This window comes from Podarcis filfolensis, assembly GCF_964270895.1.
Source record: "Podarcis filfolensis genome assembly, chromosome: 15".
NCBI classification, from domain to species: domain Eukaryota; kingdom Metazoa; phylum Chordata; class Lepidosauria; order Squamata; family Lacertidae; genus Podarcis; species Podarcis filfolensis.
The window spans coordinates 11,398,401-11,418,848 of NC_139618.1; the positions used below are offsets into that span (position 1 = coordinate 11,398,401).

At 46.9% G+C, this 20,448-nt stretch overlaps 1 protein-coding gene across 6 annotated transcripts in view; it reads right to left on the reverse strand.

Annotated features, from left to right (window-relative positions):
- Window positions 1-103: 103 nt before the first annotated feature.
- Window positions 104-20,448, reverse strand: part of CLIP2 (CAP-Gly domain containing linker protein 2) — a 69,823-nt gene continuing 49,478 nt past the window's right edge. For 3 of the 6 annotated variants that reach the window (XM_083587538.1, XM_083587540.1, XM_083587539.1), the window contains exons 8-17: window positions 19,970-20,030; window positions 17,743-17,847; window positions 12,782-13,726; window positions 11,551-11,608; window positions 10,713-10,796; window positions 8,091-8,247; window positions 6,602-6,761; window positions 3,671-3,856; window positions 2,382-2,444; window positions 104-1,175 (exon numbers count right to left, since the gene is read on the reverse strand). In XM_083587538.1, coding sequence (XP_083443664.1) covers window positions 1,164-1,175; window positions 2,382-2,444; window positions 3,671-3,856; window positions 6,602-6,761; window positions 8,091-8,247; window positions 10,713-10,796; window positions 11,551-11,608; window positions 12,782-13,726; window positions 17,743-17,847; window positions 19,970-20,030 — 1,831 coding nt within the window. In that variant the 3' untranslated portion in view covers window positions 104-1,163. The remainder of the gene's footprint in view (window positions 1,176-2,381; window positions 2,445-3,670; window positions 3,857-6,601; window positions 6,762-8,090; window positions 8,248-10,712; window positions 10,797-11,550; window positions 11,609-12,781; window positions 13,727-17,742; window positions 17,848-19,969; window positions 20,031-20,448) is intronic. The other 3 variants (XM_083587541.1, XM_083587542.1, XR_014541906.1) reach the window with 2 other exon arrangements.

Genomic DNA, 20,448 nt, shown 5'->3' on the forward strand with positions numbered 1-20,448 from the left:
TAGGTTGAACCCCTGTCACTGCTAGCTTTCTACATGCGAGGAGATGCAATTTTTGTTGGTTTTAGGCAGACACACCAAGCTGCCAAAAAGCAGTACAGCTCAAGACAATAAGAGAGTGTTTTATTTCTTGATTCCACCAAGTGTATAAACTGGGCCTGTGTTGTGGGGGGAGCAATGCAAACCCTCCTTCTGACTACTGGGAAAACCACCTCAGAACTTCAAAAGCAAACTGGGTGAAGCGACAGAGAAATAAACAGGGAGACCAAACCATCTTCAGGGCTTTGCAGAGTTCACCACCATAGCAATCCCACCCACCGGCAACTCATGTAGAGAGATCTCCAAGCAGGCAAGATGCCCGAACTACACCGGGGGTGTGGGGTGTGGGGCAAGCAAAGATCTGCGCACCCCTCGCCACTTCCATAAATTCTAAATTACCAAATGACTCCACAGTTACCAAAGTAAAAATAAGTTACGAGAAAGGTCCACCTGCACATCTATATCCCACATTATTAAGAGCAGGGTCTCCACATTCTGGAGCTTGAGAGAGAGAGAGTCTCTATTCTGCAGGCCATGGAGGTATCTCGCCCTTCCGCCTTCGACGGCCAACATCCTGGGATGGAGAGTTGCCGCTGTTTTGCTGACCTGCCAAGCGTTTGGACAGAAAAGGGAGGAGCCTCCGTCTTGGGGGCGGGGGCCGAGGGGGAGCAGAACACCAAGGGCATTCGAGTGTATCGGGAAGTCGCTAAGGAGGTTGCGGGCATCTCCCACCAGGCCGCTGGAACGAGAAGTTTCTGCCAGCCATTGCAGCAGGGTGTTAACACCCCCACCCAAAAAAATATATACTGGCACAAGGTGACCAAGGCCAATAAAAACAGTCACTGGACGCTGCAACCGGCGGCAGAGGAATCCAGCCGCGGACACACAGCTGCTGCACCGCTCTCTTCGGAAACCAGGCCCAGCTTGGAAATTATGAACCGATGTGCCTACGAGAACGCGCTATGAACGCAGACCTGTCCATAGAGCGGAAATACTGAAAATAATCTTAGGTGGTGTTTTAAGCTGGGAGAGGGGCTTGGAGGGGGCGGAGGGCGACGTCTCTTGCCCGGCCTCTTCTCAGGAGCAAATCCTGGCATCATAGAGTCCTCTCCACCTCCGTTCCTTCATCAGTGCTTCTCCTGAAAGAAAGGAAGGCAGTCTGTTTGTTATTGATTTCATTTTACGGGAAGCCGTTTTCACAGGCCGCTCGACGACAATCGTCTCTGAGCTCGTTGCGACATCCCAGAGAACGGATCTGGCCATGTCTACAATTGACGCCGATATCTCATCCGAGGGGCTCTGCCCTCCGAAAACAAAAATTGTGTTTATGTAAAACAGGATCGGCATTAGTTAGAACAGCGGTTCCCAAACCCTTCCCCATGGACCTCTTGAAAATTGCAGAGGGTCTAGGAAGACCACTTAATTTGTTTTCTGCCCATTGTAGCCACTATAACTAACGTGCTGTGCTAGATGCTGTGTGGCATCTGTGTTTCAGTTTGACCATTTCCGAAAGGTCAAACTGTAATACGATAAATGGAACAACACTATCTCTGAGCACGTGCAGATTAATCACTGAATCCCACCTCCTCACACACATAGAAAGTTGCCTCCAAGCACTTGGCTTAGCCTAGGTGTTTTAGCCAAAGAGCTAGATCAGTCTCCTTCCATTACTTCGGGTAGTGATAAAGCGGGATATCAAATCCAAACTCTTCTTCATTCAGAAAAACAAAAAATCCCCTTGATGTCTTGAGGTTTGGGACTGTGCAAGGAAGTGGGCAGTACTCCACAGAAGTTGAACACACAAGCTCTGTTTTGCACCATTGCCTCTGCTTCCTTGGACATGGAGACAAGGTCAATAGAGCCACCCGTTGCCTGGTTTATTCCCAGAAGAGCTCAGCTCTGTGCTGACAAGGGAAGATGTCCGAGTCACAGCAGGTGAGATGGCAGACGGGCAGTTCCTTCCCACGGATCCAGCTCCCCATTTACAACATAACGTCTACCCCACTTTTTCCTCCAGGCATCTCAAAAGTGGTGAAAACAGTTCTTTCCACACCCCATTTCATCCTCGCAGGAACCCTGTGAGGTTGGTTAGGGTAACGGACAGTGACCCAGTCACCCAGTGAGCATCATGGCCAAGCGGGGAATTTGAAGGCCGGTTTCTCAGGCCCTAGGCCTGACCCGCGAGCCAACAGGCCGCACAGACCCTCTTAACTCTTCTTCTAACTTCCCCTGCCCCTAAACTAGTGCTATTATGCTCATTGTGTGAGTAAATTGCAGCAAGTATTTTTTTAAAAAGCAGAGCAAACCGAGGAAGCCGTGCAGGGGAGATGATTCAAATCACCCACCTCTTGTTTGTTAGATTTTTCCTGTTGGTGGATTCCATTAGCAGATCCGGAATTCCCAATAGTCTAAAATGAAAGAGGGTGGGGTGGAAAAAGTGATGGAAAGAGGTGGTGTATTAGGTAAGTTGGACGCACAGCAATCAGAAGGTACATCAAAAATAGCCAAAGAACAATGAAAGTGAGTGATTTTATGTGCTGCAAAAATCCAGATGTGAGATGATTAAAGAGAAAAGCATTAAAGCTTATTTTATGAAAAATAATGGCATAAGCTAAAGACATGGCAATCTTCCCCTTTACAGAAAGAGGCACAACTGAAATAACTTGTGGCTAAGGGACGCGGGTGGCGCTGTGGGTAAAACCTCAGCGCCTAGAGCTTGCCGATCGCATGGTCGGCGGTTCAAATCCCCGCGGTGGGGTGAGCTCCCGTCTTTCGGTCCCAGCTCCTGCCCACCTAGCAGTTCGAAAGCACTCCTAAGTGCAAGTAGATAAATAGGTACCGCTTTATAGCGGGAAGGTAAACGGCGTTTCCGTGTGCTGCGCTGGTGCTGGCTCACCAGAGCAGCTTCGTCACGCTGGCCACGTGACCCGGAAGTGTCTCCGGACAGCGCTGGCCCCCAGCCTCTTAAGTGAGATGGGCGCACAACCCTAGAGTCGGACACCCAGGTGACAAGGTGACAAGAGAATCTGCCTGGGAAATGATATATAATGAATTGAAAAGAATGTTTAAAAGTACGTTTGTATAAGACAACACAGAAGCTTTTCTTTTGCGAATTATAGGGACAGAACCACCTAAACTGTATAGAAACTTATTCATGTATGCTACAGCGGCAAGAATGTTACTCGCCCCCGAAATGGCAATAAGCAGAAGTCCCAGCAAAGGAAGCATGGATACAAAAACTTATGGAATATGCAGAAATGGCGAAACTTACCGGAAGAATAATAAATCAAGATAAGAAACTTTTTATAAAAGAATGGAAATAGTTTATTGAGTATTTGCAGATAAATTGTAAACAGATAAGAACATTGGCAGGATTATTGTAATAACCTGCAGTTTTGTAAAAGTATATATTTAAAGTCGAGCAAATTAAGTTTGGATATGCAGAAGGTATTAAAAATAAATTTAAGGAACCGCAGAAAGAGGGGGAAGGAAGTCAAGTTTTGAAATGTTAAAAATGATTACAAAATTAGTGAAATGTATAAACCTGAAAAGCATAAATAAAATTTAAAAAAGAAAAAAGAGGGAATCTGCCTGGTGGGGGGAACAGAGAGTCCATGTGGCGGGGAACACCCACCTGTGCTTTCTCAGAGCAGCTTCTCATGGCTTCCACGAGCTTCTCCATCTGCTGGCCCTGCTCCAGCGCGTTCCTCAGGACGTCCTCCGTGCTGACCAGCCGATGCTGCAACCGGAGGACTTCGGACTCGGACGACGGGTCTATGAGGGAGTATCGTCGCTGGTCTGTTACTGCTTTCTCTTTATCCTGGAGGAGATACGTTGTTGTTTTTTAACAACAGTATTATTGTGTTAAAATACAAAAGGTGAGATTTAAACAAATATTAAATCAGCTCTCTAATAAAGAAGCGAACAGGAACATTTGGGGCCTATTCATCCAGAGGAGGAACCTTCTGAAGAGCGGACAAGGGGCTGATGGTGAAACCAGAAGTCGCCAGTCCTGGCCTCCTGCCATGCACTCAGGAACAGGTCCTTAGGCAAGGCACTTCTGCAACATGGGATTACAGTGGTACCTCGGGTTACATACGCTTCAGGTTACAGACTCCGCTAACCCAGAAATTGTGCTTCAGGTTAAGAACTTTGCTTCAGGATGAGAACAGAAATCGTGCTCCGGCGGCGCAGCAGCAGCGGGAGCCCCATTAGCTAAAGTGGTGCTTCAGGTTAAGAACAGTTTCAGGTTAAGAACGGACCTCCGGAACGAATTAAGTACTTAACCCGGGGTACCACTGTAATAATAATACGGCATTGCTCAGTTACCATGGGCAGCTCAGTTGGCTGGAGTGTGGTGCTGATAATGCCAAGGTTGCAGGTTCGATCCCCATATGGGACAAATGTATATTCCTGCATTGCAGGGAATTGGACTAGATCAGGCATGTCCAACATCCTAGAGACTGTGATCTACTCAGTCTTTTAAATAAACAGGCAGTGATCTGCCCATTGTCACTGGAGAATGGACAGGAGTTGTTGAGCTTTTTTAGGAAGCCTAAGTTGCTGAGCTTTTTTTTTGGGAAGCAAAAGTTGTTGAGGTTTTGTTTTTGGTTTTTTTTTTTGGGTGACACACCAGGGGGTGTCGCAATCGACCACGGACACCCCCATAATTGACCAGTAGATTGCGATCGACCTTTTGGACATGCCTCAAGGTCCCTTCCAACTCTATGATTCTATGAAAGACAGGGCTGTTGTGCAGATTATTGATAATTACATGTTAATACTACAAACAAACAAACAAACAAACAAACAAACAAACAAACAAACAAACAAACCATAAGTGCTTTGAGTCCTTCAAACACTAATTAAATGGGGATTGTTGGTAGCTGTGCTCCATAGCATTTTATACAACTCTTTACCACTAGAGAGTTCGGCAGTCAAGTGTAAAATGAAAAGCACAGAGTAGAGACAGTTTATGATGTTTCTCATAACAAGGTGGGTGGGTGGGTGGCACTCAGAAATTGCCGTTTTAATGACGCAGGAGGAGTTACTACCTCCCCGATTTAAAAAGTCTCATGAAAAGAATTATTGATCGTACGAGAATCCATCAATTATAATAATTGGTAGCGTCCAATCAATCATTTTTTAAGTAGGGAGGGAATATTCTTTAGTTTAGATGATGCTGTTTGAAAAGAACAACAACCGTAAAACTAGAAACGCACACTTGACGAGAACCCAGGGAGTCATCTATTCTCATCCCTGGATCAATGCCAGATCTTGCAAACCCTGGCATCCTTGCTTAAATGTCTCCAGAGAAGGAGAAGCCACCACTCCCAACAAGTCAGGCTGTTTCACCACCCAACAGCTCCTGCTCTTTGGGAAAATTCACCTCTCATGTTTAGCCAGCATTTGCCTCCTTGCAATTTCCACCCCTCGAGCCTAAGCCTCCCCTCTGGAGCAACAGAGAAGGAGGTTTCCTCTATCTTCTACGTGACCAAAGCAAAGACCAAAAGTCACTCTCCTTGCCATCTGATTATTTTTTTTAAAGGATATTTTATAGGAATAAGACCAAGTGATAATGCAGAAAACAAAATCTGGTGCCAAATTAATCCAGGGCAATCTAAATATTGTCATCAGATTAATCCGACCAGTTAATTAACTAATCACTGCAGCTAAGTTTTACTCAAGAGGAGATCTGCTGAAATGAATATGGACCTAGTTTAGGCCCCATCTGCACAATACATTTAAAGCAGCATCATACCACTTCAAACAGGCACGGTTTTCCCAACATAATCCCAAAAATGGTAGTTTGTGGGAACTGTAGCTTTTGCGAGGGGTAAACTGTGGTCCCCTAGAATCTGGGAGGGGTGTGTGCTTTAAAATGTATGGTGTGTACGCCGCCATGGGGGGGGGGCCTCATAAAACGAGTTCAGGCCGCAGTTTGCCCTCCTGCAAAGGCCTGAGATGCCAATGGCGACACTTGGAATTGTGTGGGGAACCTGAGGCCCTCCAGTTGTTGCTGGTGGACTACAACTCCCATCATTCCTGACCATCGGCCATAATGGCTGGAGCTGATGGGTGCTGGAGTCTGGCAACACGTAGAATCAATGAACTGGACCCAAGCTCAGGGGTACAGTGGGACAAGTGGCCTTTTTAGTCAATAGAAGTTTCCAGGCCACTCGTGAAGGCAGCTCCAGAGAGAGAGCGTTGCAGCGGCCCAGCGTCATGTGGCTCCAGCCTTCAACCCTCCCAGTGGTGGAGCAAGCCGATTGGGCGCCTGGGGCCGTGTGCGTGCCCTGCGCCTGGAGGTGGGGGGAAGGTGGCGGGGGAGGGGGGAGGGGGAGGTAGCGGGAAGACAGTTTGGGGCAGCGCAGAGCCTGTGGGCGCCCAAGCCACCATGTCACTCCCAGGAGAGATGCATGGCTTGGGCGTACTGCAGGCCCCGTGGTGAGTGGGGACACCTGGGGCGGTCCGCACCCACCGCACCCCCCTTGCTACGCCCCTGAGCCCTCCGCCACAGCCCCCCAATGCTCTGGGCACCCAGCGCAGCTCTCTACCAGCTCACCAGGACGATCAGCTTTTCCCGGAGTCCCTTGATGTCGTCCTTGAGCTTCTGCTCCTTCATCCTCCACTCGGCTTTGTGCACCTCGCGACTCAAGTCCCGCTCGGGCCCAGGGGAGTGGCGGTTGGCTTCCATGAGCAAAGCTCGCAGCTCGTTCAGGCTCCTGGTGGGAGAGAGCCAGGAGAACATCAACAAGGGGGCTTTACCACAGACGTTTTGCTAGTGCTCTCTGCACACACACTGTGCCCTCTCACTGTCCGAAGGCTGGGGGAGAGCTTTGCCAGGCAGCTATTCAAGGATTGTCAAGGACTAGTTAGACACAGAGGATTGCTGAGAGGAACCAGCTGAGGAACTGGCAAGGGAAGAAGGCTCAGGGCCTTTTTGTTAGGTCTAACAGGTTACCAAGATAAAATAAAAGACTTTTTATGTACGCAACAACAGCAGCAGCGACAATGCTACTAGCCCAGAGATGGAAGGAAGGAGAAGTATCAACAAAAGAAGAATGGCAGATGAAACTGATGGGAGTATGCGGAGATGGCGAAACTGACAGGAAAGATTTGAAACCAGGAAGATCAAGTATTTACTAAAGATTGGAGTAAATTTGTAATTTACTGAAAAGACCACTGTAAACAGTTGAAATCTTTGGCAGGGATGTAAAGACACTTGTAATATGGAATTATGTATGATAATTACGGTTAATTAATAGATAGATAATGGTAAAAAATGCGGCAAACTTAAATTTAAACATGGAATCCATGGAGGGAGGGAAGGAGGTCTGAAGGTTCAAAAGAACCTTGTATTTGCATGTTCAAAAAGGTTATGTTTGATGTGTATAAAATGATTAAAAACCCAATAAAAAATTATAATCAATCAATCAATCTTTATTACAGTCCAGAGACCCAACAAATCGTTACAAAGCAATGCACAATTCAGACAGCCTACCTCCAGGTTAAACAAGCATTTTGTTCAGACTTAAAGATAGGAAACATTGGTTCTTGCAACCACCGATAAAAACTTTGCAACTGCTAATGTTCTAGCGTTTGTCCGGTCTTCCAATAGGAACCTGACATAGTGAGCCTCTGATTTTCCTGGGAGAGGTACCAGCAAGCGTAGTATCAGTTCAGCCCTGGCTTGCTCATATTTCGCACAGTGCAGCAAAATAGGTTTTATAGAATCAATGTCTTGAGCACATGAGCAAAGTCTGTCCTGGTAGGGATCTCCTCTCCATCTGCCATCCAACACTGCAGAAGGAAAGACGTTTAGTCTGCCTTTGGTGAATAACCTTCGATAATTTGGTACCGTCAGGTTTTTAATGTAAGGTGTTAACTTAAAGACATGCCCATATTGTACTTGCATTGTATTTATAAAAAATTATTTAAAAAGGAGGGTCAGAGCTCAGGGAGTGGTGGTGGGACAACGATGAGTGGGTGAACTGGAAGAGGAGGTGTTGGAAGCTGAAGGTGGGGTTGCTAAGCCGACGGAGGAGACTGACCTTTCTTTCTTCAGCAGCTCCTGGCTGATGAGGACCAGCTGGCCAGAAGCATCGTGCGTTTTCCTAGACACCGTCTCCAGCTCGGCTTCCAGCCTCTTCTTCTCTTTCAACAGAGAATCTGCCTTCCTCTCGGTACTCCTGCATCTGTTTTCCAAGGCTGCCGGAGCAAAGGAAAGTGTGTGCGTTTGAGGGGGGTGGGGGGAGACAAGGTAAAGCAGATTCTCTCTCTCTCTCTCTCTCATCAAGGCAGGGCAACGCAAGCTCCTCCCTAAAACAGGGATCAGGAACTGCAGTGGACCTCTGGATTATTTGCTGGACTGCAACTCGCAGCAGCCCCTGTTGGTCAGGGATGATGGGAAATGTAGTTCTGCAAATCTGGCAGCCCAGCCCTGTTCTTAAAGAGCTTGCGGTCCCTGCTCTGTGGCTGCCATGACCCTACTCTGACTTCCTCGTAAGTGCAGCCCTTCTCAATCCTGGTTGTTGGAAATTGCAGATAGTGGGAGCACTTTTGCAATCAGGAGGAGGAGCACCTGGCTGGCCAGTGTGAGAACAGGAGAGATTATCTTACATTCTGATGTCATAAGCACCAAACCTGGCCTTTCCCTGGAAAGACATGGATAAGGACAGAATGCAACCTTCAACATCCTGTCCAGGGCCCTCCCAACCACAGGAGGGGGCCCTTTCACCTTCCTAAGAGGGCAAGTCCCTAGTAACATCTCTGTCCCCGTCTATTCATTCCACACTGTCATCTGAGGCCACCATCTTGTTGAAGCTAAGCAGGTCTGGTTCTGGTTAACCACATGCATGCCCCCTTGGGTTCCATGATGGAAGGAAGGTGGACTGCACAGAATTCGTGCCTGCGTTTCTTTTTTCTTCTTCCTCCCTCCCAACCCTTTTCCTTTTGTGCTGTGTCTTTTGAGTTGTAATCATCTAGGGTTGGCACAATGGAAGAGAAGCAGGGTATTAATGCAACATGATAGAATTAAATTCTCTTAGTTTTCTGTGTACAGTGGTACCTCGGGTTAAGTACTTAATTCGTTCCGGAGGTCCATACTTAACCTGAAACTGTTCTTAACCTGAAGAACTACTTTAGCTAATGGGGCCTCCCGCTGCCAGTGTGCCGCCGCAGCATGATTTGTGTTCTCATCCTGAAGCAAAGTTCTTAACCTGAAGCACTATTTCTGGGTTAGCGGAGTCAGTAACGTGAAGCGTATGTAACCTGAGGTACCACTGTACTTGGGTTTGTACACAGGCTGGCATTTTTATCAGCAGAAGTATTAAATCAATGGTAGAGCTAATCTGAAACACTTTCTTTGGGGTTGGGTGTGTTTTTTAAAGGCTTCTTTTGTTCAGGCTGTTACAGCCATAGGGACTGTGAGAGACCATACTAGTGGTCAAACTCGTGGGAAGCTTTAAGGAAATTTGTATTTCTAAGGTTTGATGGCTCATGACATCAGTCTTTAATACCATAAAATTATACATCATTAGAAAGATAGTTCAATGCAGGATATAATGGAACAAACAGTGTTGGATTAGGGTTGCCATACGTCCAGAATTTTCTGGACACATCCGGAATACTGCAGTCGGCAGCAGCATCTGGGCAGTAATCGGAAAAATGTCCGGGAAAATCCAGACGTATGGCAACCAGTGTCGGCAGTGTCGCTTTTGCCGATTTCCAATAATATTAGCTTAAAAACATCAAAGTTTTTGCACACCCCCCCAAGCTAAAATAAATAAATTCTGTCCAGATTTTCACTGTTTGCAATATGGCAACCCTACGTTGGATTATCTTTTTTCTATCAAATGTTGCAGCCAAATAACCAGAAAAAGAAAGCATGTCTGTCTTATGTAACCGGAAGTGGATTTCCTTAACTCAAAACTGACCAGTGACAGAGTGTAATAGCCCTGACCTGAATCCAATAGAAAATTTGTGGAGCCGATTAAAGAAACTTGTTAGTCAAAAGTATCCAAGGAATAAATCACCATTGATAGAATCAATAATCCAATCTTGGTTTCACATTATAACACCTGATGAACTATAATCCTTGGTTCGCTCCATGGGACATGGCTGCAGGGCTGTAATTGCAGCAAAAGCTTCCCACATCAAGTACTAACAGAAACGGTGATGAAATAACCTTTTTCACAACTTTCTGAGCATAACTCCTTTTATCTGGCTATAACTTTTTATAGAATAAGGATCATTCAAAACCGTTTGTTGCATTCTATTCTGCCTTACACCGTCTTTCTGATCATACATAATTTTATTGTATTATTCTAAAAACACCAGCATTATGAGCCATCAACCATCAGTAATACAACTTTTCACAATTTCGGCCTCTAGCACATACTAAAAGCTGGCCTTTCCTTCCAGCAACGACTGCTGGGTTTCGCACACAGAGAAGGGCCCTAGTTTTGCTTTCTCCCTGAGCTGCTTGGTTTCCATGTGCAGGCGATTCACATCAGTTGTGTGAGAGCCCTCCTCTCAGCTCTAAAGTGGTACAGCCCAGATGTGGATTTGGCCCCTCCATTAAAGTGAGGACTAAAATGGATGTCCGCCCTCGCCCCCCCCCCCCGGCTGAAATTATCTGTCAATCTGACCAACACAAGCCTAAGCAAACTTACCACTTACTTGAGTCCTTAGCGTGTCTGCTTGGGAGACAAGTGATGACACCTCTTTATCTTTCTTACTCAGCTTGTCCTGGAGATCTGCAGGAGGATAAGAGGGAGTCGGGTCACCTGTTACGTTTGCAAGCTTATATTATTAGGGGCTTCATTTATTCATTTGTTTAAGGGATTAACACCCCAATTTTCACTATATGTCTCAATGTAGCTTACAGGCAGGGCCAGATTTAGACTAATGAGGCCCTAAGCTACTAAAGGTAATGGGGCCCTTTTATATGTCCAGCTGTCCTTTGTCAACAACCAATTGTCGATGTTTTTTGTGTTGAATATATGCTATATGGTCATCTATGGACCTAATAGGGATCTAAAGCCATTTGCACATGTTGCCATGTAACCAGTCCATGCAGAAAGTAGGCGCCCTATATATAGAAATGAGCAAACCAGTGATATTTTAGGGAGCAGGCTAGCAGACAGGGCCCATTACTTACAGCATAGGAGCCTACACAACACATAAGACTGTTGCTGTATGTAGGTTTTATGTAATTTGTTTTTTATCTTATATTTTGGAAATGTACATCCAGGTGGTTTTTTCCTTTGAATTTTTTGGGGGGCCCCAAGAGAGTGGGGCCCTAAGCTATAACTTGTTTAGCTTATACGTAAATCCGGCGCTGCTTACAGGGAGGTGGGGAATAGCACAATTCGCAAAACTGAAAACATAGGCTCAAACATCAGAAGCAAGAAACATTAGAGTGACATTCATAGCCTCCTGAAATTAAGCCAGTTTCTAGGCTGGCCTCTGAAACTTAACACAGCCTGTCTGATTTCTAGGGTGAGTTACCTTCCATGGTCTGCTTCATCTTGATCTTCTCTTCTGAAATGTCGTTGGTTTCAATCATCTGTAACAAACGGTAAAAACACGCAAGCGTAAAATTTTCGGGTGCACCTTGGCTCATGCAAATCAAACGGAGAATGCGCACAACTGGCCAATGTACACATTCCCCAGACGTCAGAAGGATTGCGAACATATTAGGGAAAGGAACAGGGGACTGTGGTCAGAAGCACCTAGGACAGGCACTGCCTTGCACAGTCAGGCCACTGGTCCATCTAGCTCAGGGTAGCCTACAATGGCTGGCAGGAGCTCTCCAAAGTTTCAAGCAGGACTCCTCCCCGGAGCTGCCCTTGGGGACTAAACCTGAAACCAAGTGCTCTGTCACTGAATTACTGACCACCTACATAAAAAGCAAGACTCTAGTCCTCATGTTTCTGAACAGGAAGTGCCAGGGACTGAGCATAGGGCTTTCTGACATGAAACTAGGGCTCTTTCCCAAAGGTGGATCAGGGCTCTGATAAAGGCAGGACCTGAAAACAGCCATTGTTGACCCAAGAGGCAGAGCCACCTTCAGAACAGCCTGCCAGTCGGCCGCCGAGCTATGGCTCTTCCTTACGCAGGTCTGTATTGCGCTATGCCATTTTCATTTGTTTGTTTGCTTCCTTGTCTCCCCAGACGCTGTCACCGGCTTCCGTTCTGCCCCTGGACCCAGAACAAACTCCTTGTCTTTATTAGACTTCCCACCTTACTTTCTCATTCTGCCTTTGCTCCTCCAAACCTACCATTCTTTTAGAAGTGGAAGCAAACGACAATAAACATCGCTTTGTATCTTGCATTAGGTTTCGTTTCATTTCGAAAAATAAAATCCTATTTTATGGTTTATTGTTGTTTATATTTTGAATTGGATATATACGGGGGCACCAAAATCTTTTAAGTGCTTAGGGTCTCTAAAGGTTTTAATCTGGACCTGCAAAGACAGAATGCGTAGGCAGGATGTCCTACAACAGAGGGGAACGTTTGGAAATGTCTGCCACCTGAGGCTGTTGCCTCCCTTTGTCTAACACTAGGGATGGCCCTGGTTTTGGAGAAAACATTACTGCCAGCTTCAAACCCTCAATCGTGTGCTAACATCTTTGTAAATGCATCCAGGAGTTTTAAAGACAATTAAAAAGTGGGGGGGTGGAGGGGGTGGAGGAAGGTGCTGGAAACCAGCTGCCGAGAGAGAGGCCAGTCAACATACGTTGGTATGCTGAGAAGGATGAAGCGCTTCTGTGGACTGCAGCTTGTTCTCCAGCACAAGGACTTTCTCCTGCAGCCGCTGGATCTCCTGCTTGTTCTGGGCTTCCGTCTTCTGCAGCGTCTCGTAGTCCAGCATCTTCTTCTCGGCCAGAGCGATCTGCTCTTTCAGGAAAGCGATGGCCTGCGCCTGATCCTCATAGTCGCCGTGAAGTTTCTCCAGCTCGTGTGCTCGGAGATCCGCGTCTCGGCACTTATCCTTCAGGTCCTGCAGCTCCAACAGGTGCTGGTTGGTCTTGGCCTCCAGCTGCTGCTTCCAGTTCTTGTCGCTCTCCTCCACCTCATCCTTGGCTTCCTGCACCTTCAGCTTCAGGCCTTCCTTCTCCTTGATGTGGACGGCCGTCTCGATGTCGTGCTTGGCCTTCAAGTTCTCCAGCTCCAGCTGGTGCTCCAACTTGATGCTCTCCACCACAGCCTTCAGCTCCACTATCTCCTTGTGCTGACTGTCGGGGCCTGTGTTCAAGGTGGCCTTGAGGTCCTCCAGTGACTTCTGATGGTCGGATGCCAGCGTGTCCAGCTTGGACTTCCAGTTGTCCATGAGGCCCATGTTCTCGTTGGTGGCCTGCTGGACCTTCTGCTTGAGGTCCACGATTTCCTGCGAGTACTTTTCGTTCAGGGCCTTCAGCTTCTCGATCTCTTGCTGGTGCTTCTTCAGCGTCCTTTCGTACTTCTCCTTCAGCTGGCTGCTCTCTTTCAGGTGCTCCTTGTTAGCGGAAAGCAGCTGGTCGCGGAGGCGCAGGGCCTCCGTCTGCAAGCCGAGGCTGTGGTCCGGAGAATCCGGAGGAAGGGTGTCCTTCAAGCACTGCCTGAGTTCCTCCACCTCGCCTCGCGTTAAGGCCAGCTCCTCCTCCAACTGGAGGATCCGTGACTTCTCGGCCACCGTAGTCAGCTGGAAGAGTGGACGATAAAATAAACGCACATACGCAAAGTCAGCCCTTGCCTTTTCATACTTGCCCATTTCTTTTGGGGTCTTTTCACACCGTGTATCTTAACGGTAATAGTAATAGTAATAATAATAATAATAATAATAATAATAATAATAGACAGCCCAATATATTTTTAGGCGCATGTGGGGGAATCTGTGGCCCTCCAGATGTTGCCGAGCATCAGTCCCAGCCAGCATGGTCAGTGCGGAGGGTGATGAGTGTTGTAGTATGGCAACATCTGTGGAACATAGGCTCTCCCCGCTATCCCTGTTTTAAATGGATGTCTGGTTGCGCCAGGCGAAAGAGGCTAATGCAAACTTCATTTTAAAAGTTGGGAATTTGGTGGCAAAACTGAGCTGGCTGCTGTATGAAAAGACTCTCAGCAGAGGGAAGGCAAATGTCTAAGTACATTGCTAATGCAAACAGAACCTTCCTTTGGAGGTATGAGTTGGTTTTTTTCCTTCTTTTTTTGCACCAGGGTTAGCATTCACATCTCTCTCTCTCTCTCTCTCTCTCTCTCTCTCTCTCTCTCTCTCTCAAAGAACCATGTCATTTTACAATAGCAGAAATATTTCTAGGTAAAGGATCCTTGCCACTGGCATTACACCGAAGACACAAATTTAGGAATGTCTGTCAATAGCCTGGAAGAAGGAAAATGGGCTGGCTGGCACCCGGAACAGGAGAGCTTGGCATGGCCTATTACCAGCTGTGAAATCCCCCATCACTGTGGTTAGCAGTGTGTGCATGTGTACATATGGAGGCAAGCCATATATTGCCAAAAAAACCTCAAACCCACCCCATAACAATGGGTCCCTAGGAGTGGATTAGGCTGGGCCTCCCTTCCTTATTTTTAATTTTCTCCATTAGAATGAATTTAAATTTAACAACAATTATATACTGGCTGGCTGTTGTTTGTTTTTTTTTAAAAAAAAGCAACAGCAACCCTCTAAGCTAGGCATGTTCAAAGTCTGTTTCAGCGGCTTAATACGGCCCGCCAGTCTGTTTAATCCAGCCCTGTGGCAGTTTATTTCCTGAGGTAAAATCCCAAAAAAAGCAAAAACCCTCAACAACTTCAATCCTAAAAAAAGCTCAACAACTTTGGACCTTCACTTCATCAAAACTAGCCCTCTTTGAAAAACGTTTGGACAGCACTGCTCTAAGGAGATTACAACAATACAGTGGAACCTTGGTTGTCAAACGTAATCTGTTCCTGAAGTCCGTTTGACTTCTGAAACGTTCGACAACTGAGGCGTAATGGGCGGTCGAAATCCACTGAAAACATGGAGAAACACGCCTTGAAAGCCATTCGACTTCCGAGGTGTGTTCAAAAACAGAAGCATTCACTTCTGGGTTGTTGGCATTCAAAAGACAAAATGTTTGATTTCCTAAACGTTCAAAAACCAAGGTTCCACTGTAATATAAAACATTGCAGTTATTCATATAAAGTGGTATACAAAATTATTCCAAGAAGTGTCTGCACAATGGCAGCCTTACAGACAGACAAAACACAGAGGACTTTTTAAAAAGATTCCTTCCACACCTGCAGTATGAAGTGCTCACTGTTTTCCCACCCATTCTGCTCCGTGTGCAAGCCAGCACCGAGTGTGTTGTAAGGCAGGGTGCAACAGGCTCCTGAAAGCTCACACACGCTCTCTCTTTCGCACACACACCTTGCCCCAACAATCAACCTCAGTCTTTCCCACCTGTCAAATGGGAACAGCGGTGACCCATTGCACAGCCATCAATGAAAACATCAGCACTCTGCCCCACCCCAACTTTGGTCCCTTGCTTCCTGGGGCCAAAGGAACCCCTTAACAACGAAACGTGAACCAGGTAACATCGGCGTTGCTTCTGCTCATTGCTCAGTTAACTTTGTCCCCTCTACTGCCACATGGATTACCCTGGTGTAAAAGGGTGAAGCACCCTTTTTAAAAAGAAAGGAAGAAAGAAACCAAGTCATGACAAGTCGGTTAGAAGGAGGCATTAGCCGAGTTCGAGAAAGGAAGGAGTCAGGAAGGGTGCCTGATGCGAAGCGCGTTGCTGACCATGGTTAATGTTGAATGATGGGCTGGGAAGCAGCTGGCTAGCTTAATGCGGGGTACGGTAAGCAGCAGCATGTTTGGCTTGCGAGTCATGGTGAAAAGAAATGGAAGGAAGGCACTTTCAGAGGCAGGAAATCTCAAGGAACAGATCTCAAACCAACCCCACCAGATCCACGCATGGCTGCAAACACAGAATTGCAGAGTCGCTTAGAAGTCACCTATTCCGCCCCCTCTTCCCTCCTCGTCCCTTTTCCTTTTGTGTCGTAACAGGCAAAAGACTGCCTTGTCCGAGGAAAGCTGCTCTAGGGGCCTTTTCAGCAGAAGAGTGGCTGCAGGTGCTTAAAATAAATAAATAAATGCGCACAGGAAAGAAGCTAACTTGGAAAGACCTCCACGCAGAAATTGAGAGTCACACAAGTTCCAAACAGCTCAGCAAGCCAGAGGATGGGGCAGAGAGGAAGCCTCAGAGAGGAGGCCAGAACTGGACCCAGGCGGACAGAGAACCAGAGATGCACGGCCTTCTTCAAGCACCCAGTGATACCCTGGCACCCAACACCACGTCCATTTTAACAGTTAAGCAAACGTGCGCCCAGTTTAATCTGCATTCCTAGATTCCGGACCCACCACTACAGGCATTTGGTTTCGATGCAGAATTCCTGGGGCCCTGAAGAGCTCTGTGATGATGAAAGGACGAATACAGTTGGCCATTTATCAAGGAGCATGGACAATTAGTTGAGATTCCAGCACGGCAGGGGGTTAGACTAGATGCATAGCTGTCAACTTACAGATTTGAAAATAAGAGACCAACAGCCTCGAAAATAAGGGATCAGCAGCCAAAACAATGGATTTTCCGAACACAGGTATGTTCAACTTCTGAGCCCCTCCGAGCCAAAGGCAGAAAACCCAGGCAGCAGCCAAACGAAGCCTCAAGCGGTGGTTCCCACAGCGCAGCAACCCGGCAAAGGGGATGCAGCAAGGAAAACCACTGTCACCTCTCTGCTGGGAAGCGCTGAGCAAAGGCGAGTCCCCAGGCAACGCAGCCGATTAGATCGGCACAAGGCACGCAACCTCCACCTCCCAGTCGTTCTTAGACTCCTTATTGGGTGAGCAACGCAGCCAAGCAACACGGTTGGAGCCTCCCTCCTCCCTGGCCGGCAGGGAGGGAGGGAGAGGAAACCCGGGAAATTTAAGGGACATCATCAATAAGGGACAGCAGCGGGACACGGCGCTGGGATAAGGGACTTTCCCGCCAAATAAGGGACAGTTGACAGCTATGACTAGATGACCCTCAAGGGTCCCTTCCAACTCTACAATTCTATGATTCCATGGCAGAGCTGCTTGGGAAGCTGGTGGCAATGGCATTCCCAGTCTCGATCCCACCCCTCTTTTTGGGTCGGTGAGGATATATGGAGAATCGTTTTTAAAACCCTTCTCCTCACTTCCCAGGTGGAATGAGAACAGGTGACAGCCCACACACACACTGCCAGGTAAATGGCCCCCTGTATTCGGCCAGCGATTGATTATCGATTGGTTAAATCGGATGGCAAATGGCGGTTTGCTCCAGTCCCGGTGGTTATCATGTTGCATGAGAAGCTGAAGGACAGAAAACCAAAAGGAGGGGGTTTGCCTTTTACAGACACGGAGAAGGCAAAACTGCAAAATGCAACCCTTTGCAGGGCGTTAGAGAGAGCGGGTGGGGAAGGGGGCGAAGAGGAAGAGCGGAAATTGCAAATATAATGTAATAAATGAAATAATGAAAGCTGAAGACCAAAACAACAGAAACGAAAACAAAAGTGGTTCTTTTTTTGCGGGGGGGAGGTTAAGGATTTGTTGGTATCAAAACAGATGCAAGCAATCTGATCCACAGGCATTGGGTTGCGTGGAGCAGGGCAGGATGAGACCGTTTTGCGGGGTGGGGAGCATTAGGGACAGATTACCCTAGAGTCCTCCAATCCTTTGAGAAGCTTTTCAGCCTGTGTCTTCTCAAACAGGAGGTTCTGTTCGAGCTCCCGTATTCGGGCATGCTCCAGCTGGGTCTGGGTCTGGTCGGGAGGAGAAAATAAAAGAAAGAACACAGAAGGAAAAGGGGGTAAAATAGAACAAAACAAAAAATTGGGAGAGGGAGAAAGAGAGTAGAAAACAGAGGAATAAATAAAGAGAACGGACAAGAGGAGAAGTGTAGCGTCGTTATCTTCTCCAGCAAACAGGGCAAAGGAAGGCAGTTCACAAACAGGAGAATAAAGAGAGCGTAAGATCCGAAAGGGCAGGGAAGTCTGCTCAAGCAAGAGGCAGCATGTGGCGCCAACTGCCACGCAATTGAGAGACAGCTTCCGGGTCAACTCTCTGAACTGTGGCAGCACATATGTGCAGGCACCCCCCAAAAGTTAACAGTGTAAATGTAAAGACACCCATCTCCTGATCCGAGATGAGACAACCTATCACTGCAAACTGCTGCCCTAGGCAACCGCCCGTCTATTCTGTATATTTATCTCCAGGTGCTCTTTCCTGAAGGTACCAAGCACAGAGGACCAGCTCTGTTCACCCTGAATTGCTGGCAATCCCAAGTAGTAGTAGTAGTAGTAGTAGTAGTAGTAGTAGTAGTAATAATAATAATAATTTATTTATACCCCGTCCATCTGGCTGGGTTTCCCCAGCCACTCTGGGCGGCTTCCTACAGAACAGTAAAATACAACAACCTATTAAACATTAAAAGCTTCCCTAAACAGGGCTGCCTTCAGATGTCTTCTAAAAGTCTGGTAGTTGTTTTTCTCTTTGACATCTGGTGGGAGGGCATTCCACAGGGCGGGTGCCACTACCGAGAAGGCCCTCTGCCTGGTTCCCTGTAACTTGGCTTCTCGCAGCGAGGGAACCGCCAGAAGGCCCTCGGAGCTGGACCTCAGTGTCTGGGCAAAACGATGGGGGTGGAGACGCTCCTTCAGGTCCCACTGCACATGCAAATAATTGCTTGCAATGAGAGTGTTTCGCCCCAAACCAGCCTCGTCCCAGACCCCTCAAGACTGTCTCCATCCAAGAGTAGTAGAGACAAACCTGCCATTGCAGGGTTCCATTTGACCCAAGCCCTCTCTGTCCCCTTGCAGCAATTCTCCCTCAGAGCTTCAAGTACAGACGTAATCAGCTTTTCGGAGAACCTGCCATTCTCAGCCTTGTGCTCCTCCTTCTATGGACCAAAGTGCCCTGTGTGAATCACGTTCACTTTACCTTTCAATCCGAGTTTTGCTTTGGGAATGCTGCACAGTTCCAAAGCAGTTTTGCCCTTCTTTAATATACTTAGGAAGTGGAAAGCATACGAACACCAAGCCAAAGTAGCGTTTTCCAAATAGGATACACAAATATATTTTAAATTCAAAAAATAAATGCATCCTGCTTTCCTCATTTCGAATTACCTCCACCCAAAAGTAGTTAGATTTTAATTAAAACTCCTTATAGAATGTCTCCTTATTGTATGTCAGCATGTTTAATGCTGTTGACATTAAGCCTTTCTTTCCGCAGGTGATAAGTTTGTCAAACTCAGAGTAGTCCTACTGAAATCAATGTACTTAAGCTGCTTAAATTCAGTCTATTTTGAGTGTGACTTAGTTTAATATCACCCTAACAGCGCAGAATCGCTCCTACTGCTCCTTCCCCCACTCAAAGCAACAATACAGTTTTACTCCTAACCAGGATGCAGAGCAAGACTTGTTTAAATAGCAGGCAAAACTGGAACAAAATTGGGAGAGGAGCAGGGCAGTGAGAGGGTACCCACCACAATCCATAACTTAGAAACACTCATGATATGCTCTGCATTCAATGTGCTTTTCCCCCTCCCCTCCAGTGAAATAAATGCACTGAGTCCCCCTCGCCAGAGAATAAAGGCTCCAAAGAGATCAAAACTAAACAAAACTTGCCCCCTGATTGACCCAAAGCACAAGCAAGCAATGTCAGCTCGGTGGCACGTCGTCCAAAAACGGTCCTTTGTGAAAGCCGTTCGGAAAACACACGTCCCAGCCCTGCACTTCATCAGGCAGCAGCTAATCAATATAACTCTGTTTATTATTAAAACAAGGCTGGACCAGAAAGGCTGACAAAGGGAAGGAGAGAGACACCCAACGGTCGCGGGCAACTCAGCTCATGCATTTTAAAAAGTGTGGGGCTGCCACAGATTACCTCCAAGTCTCCCTTCGTAATGGATTCTTCCTCAACACGGAACTGCAAATCCTCCACCTTCCTGAGGCAGAAAAAAAGAAGTCAGGGAGGGGAAACCATTAGCATGAAGGCTGTATTTTTGGGGTGTGTTTAAAAAATCCTCTGAATCTCTCTCGCGCTGATTAAGTAAAGCATCGTTACCAAATTTCTGAACGGCTTCCCACGAGACATCTCAACAAGATTGGCAATATAATGACATACATAAAGCAGATAGAGACATAAAAACAATTGCATAAAATAACATTGAATAACCTATGAATAAAAAAACTGTTTAAAACAACAGCATCACATACATCAAATCAATTCAGATCTAGGACAGATGCCGCCTGGGTTTTAGAAGGCCTGTTGATAGAGGAGCCGAAAGAACAACAGTTTGATATGCAGTGGGGGGCTGGGGTTCCAAAGGACAGGTGCCAATCATGCTTGCAGGACTGAGTTTC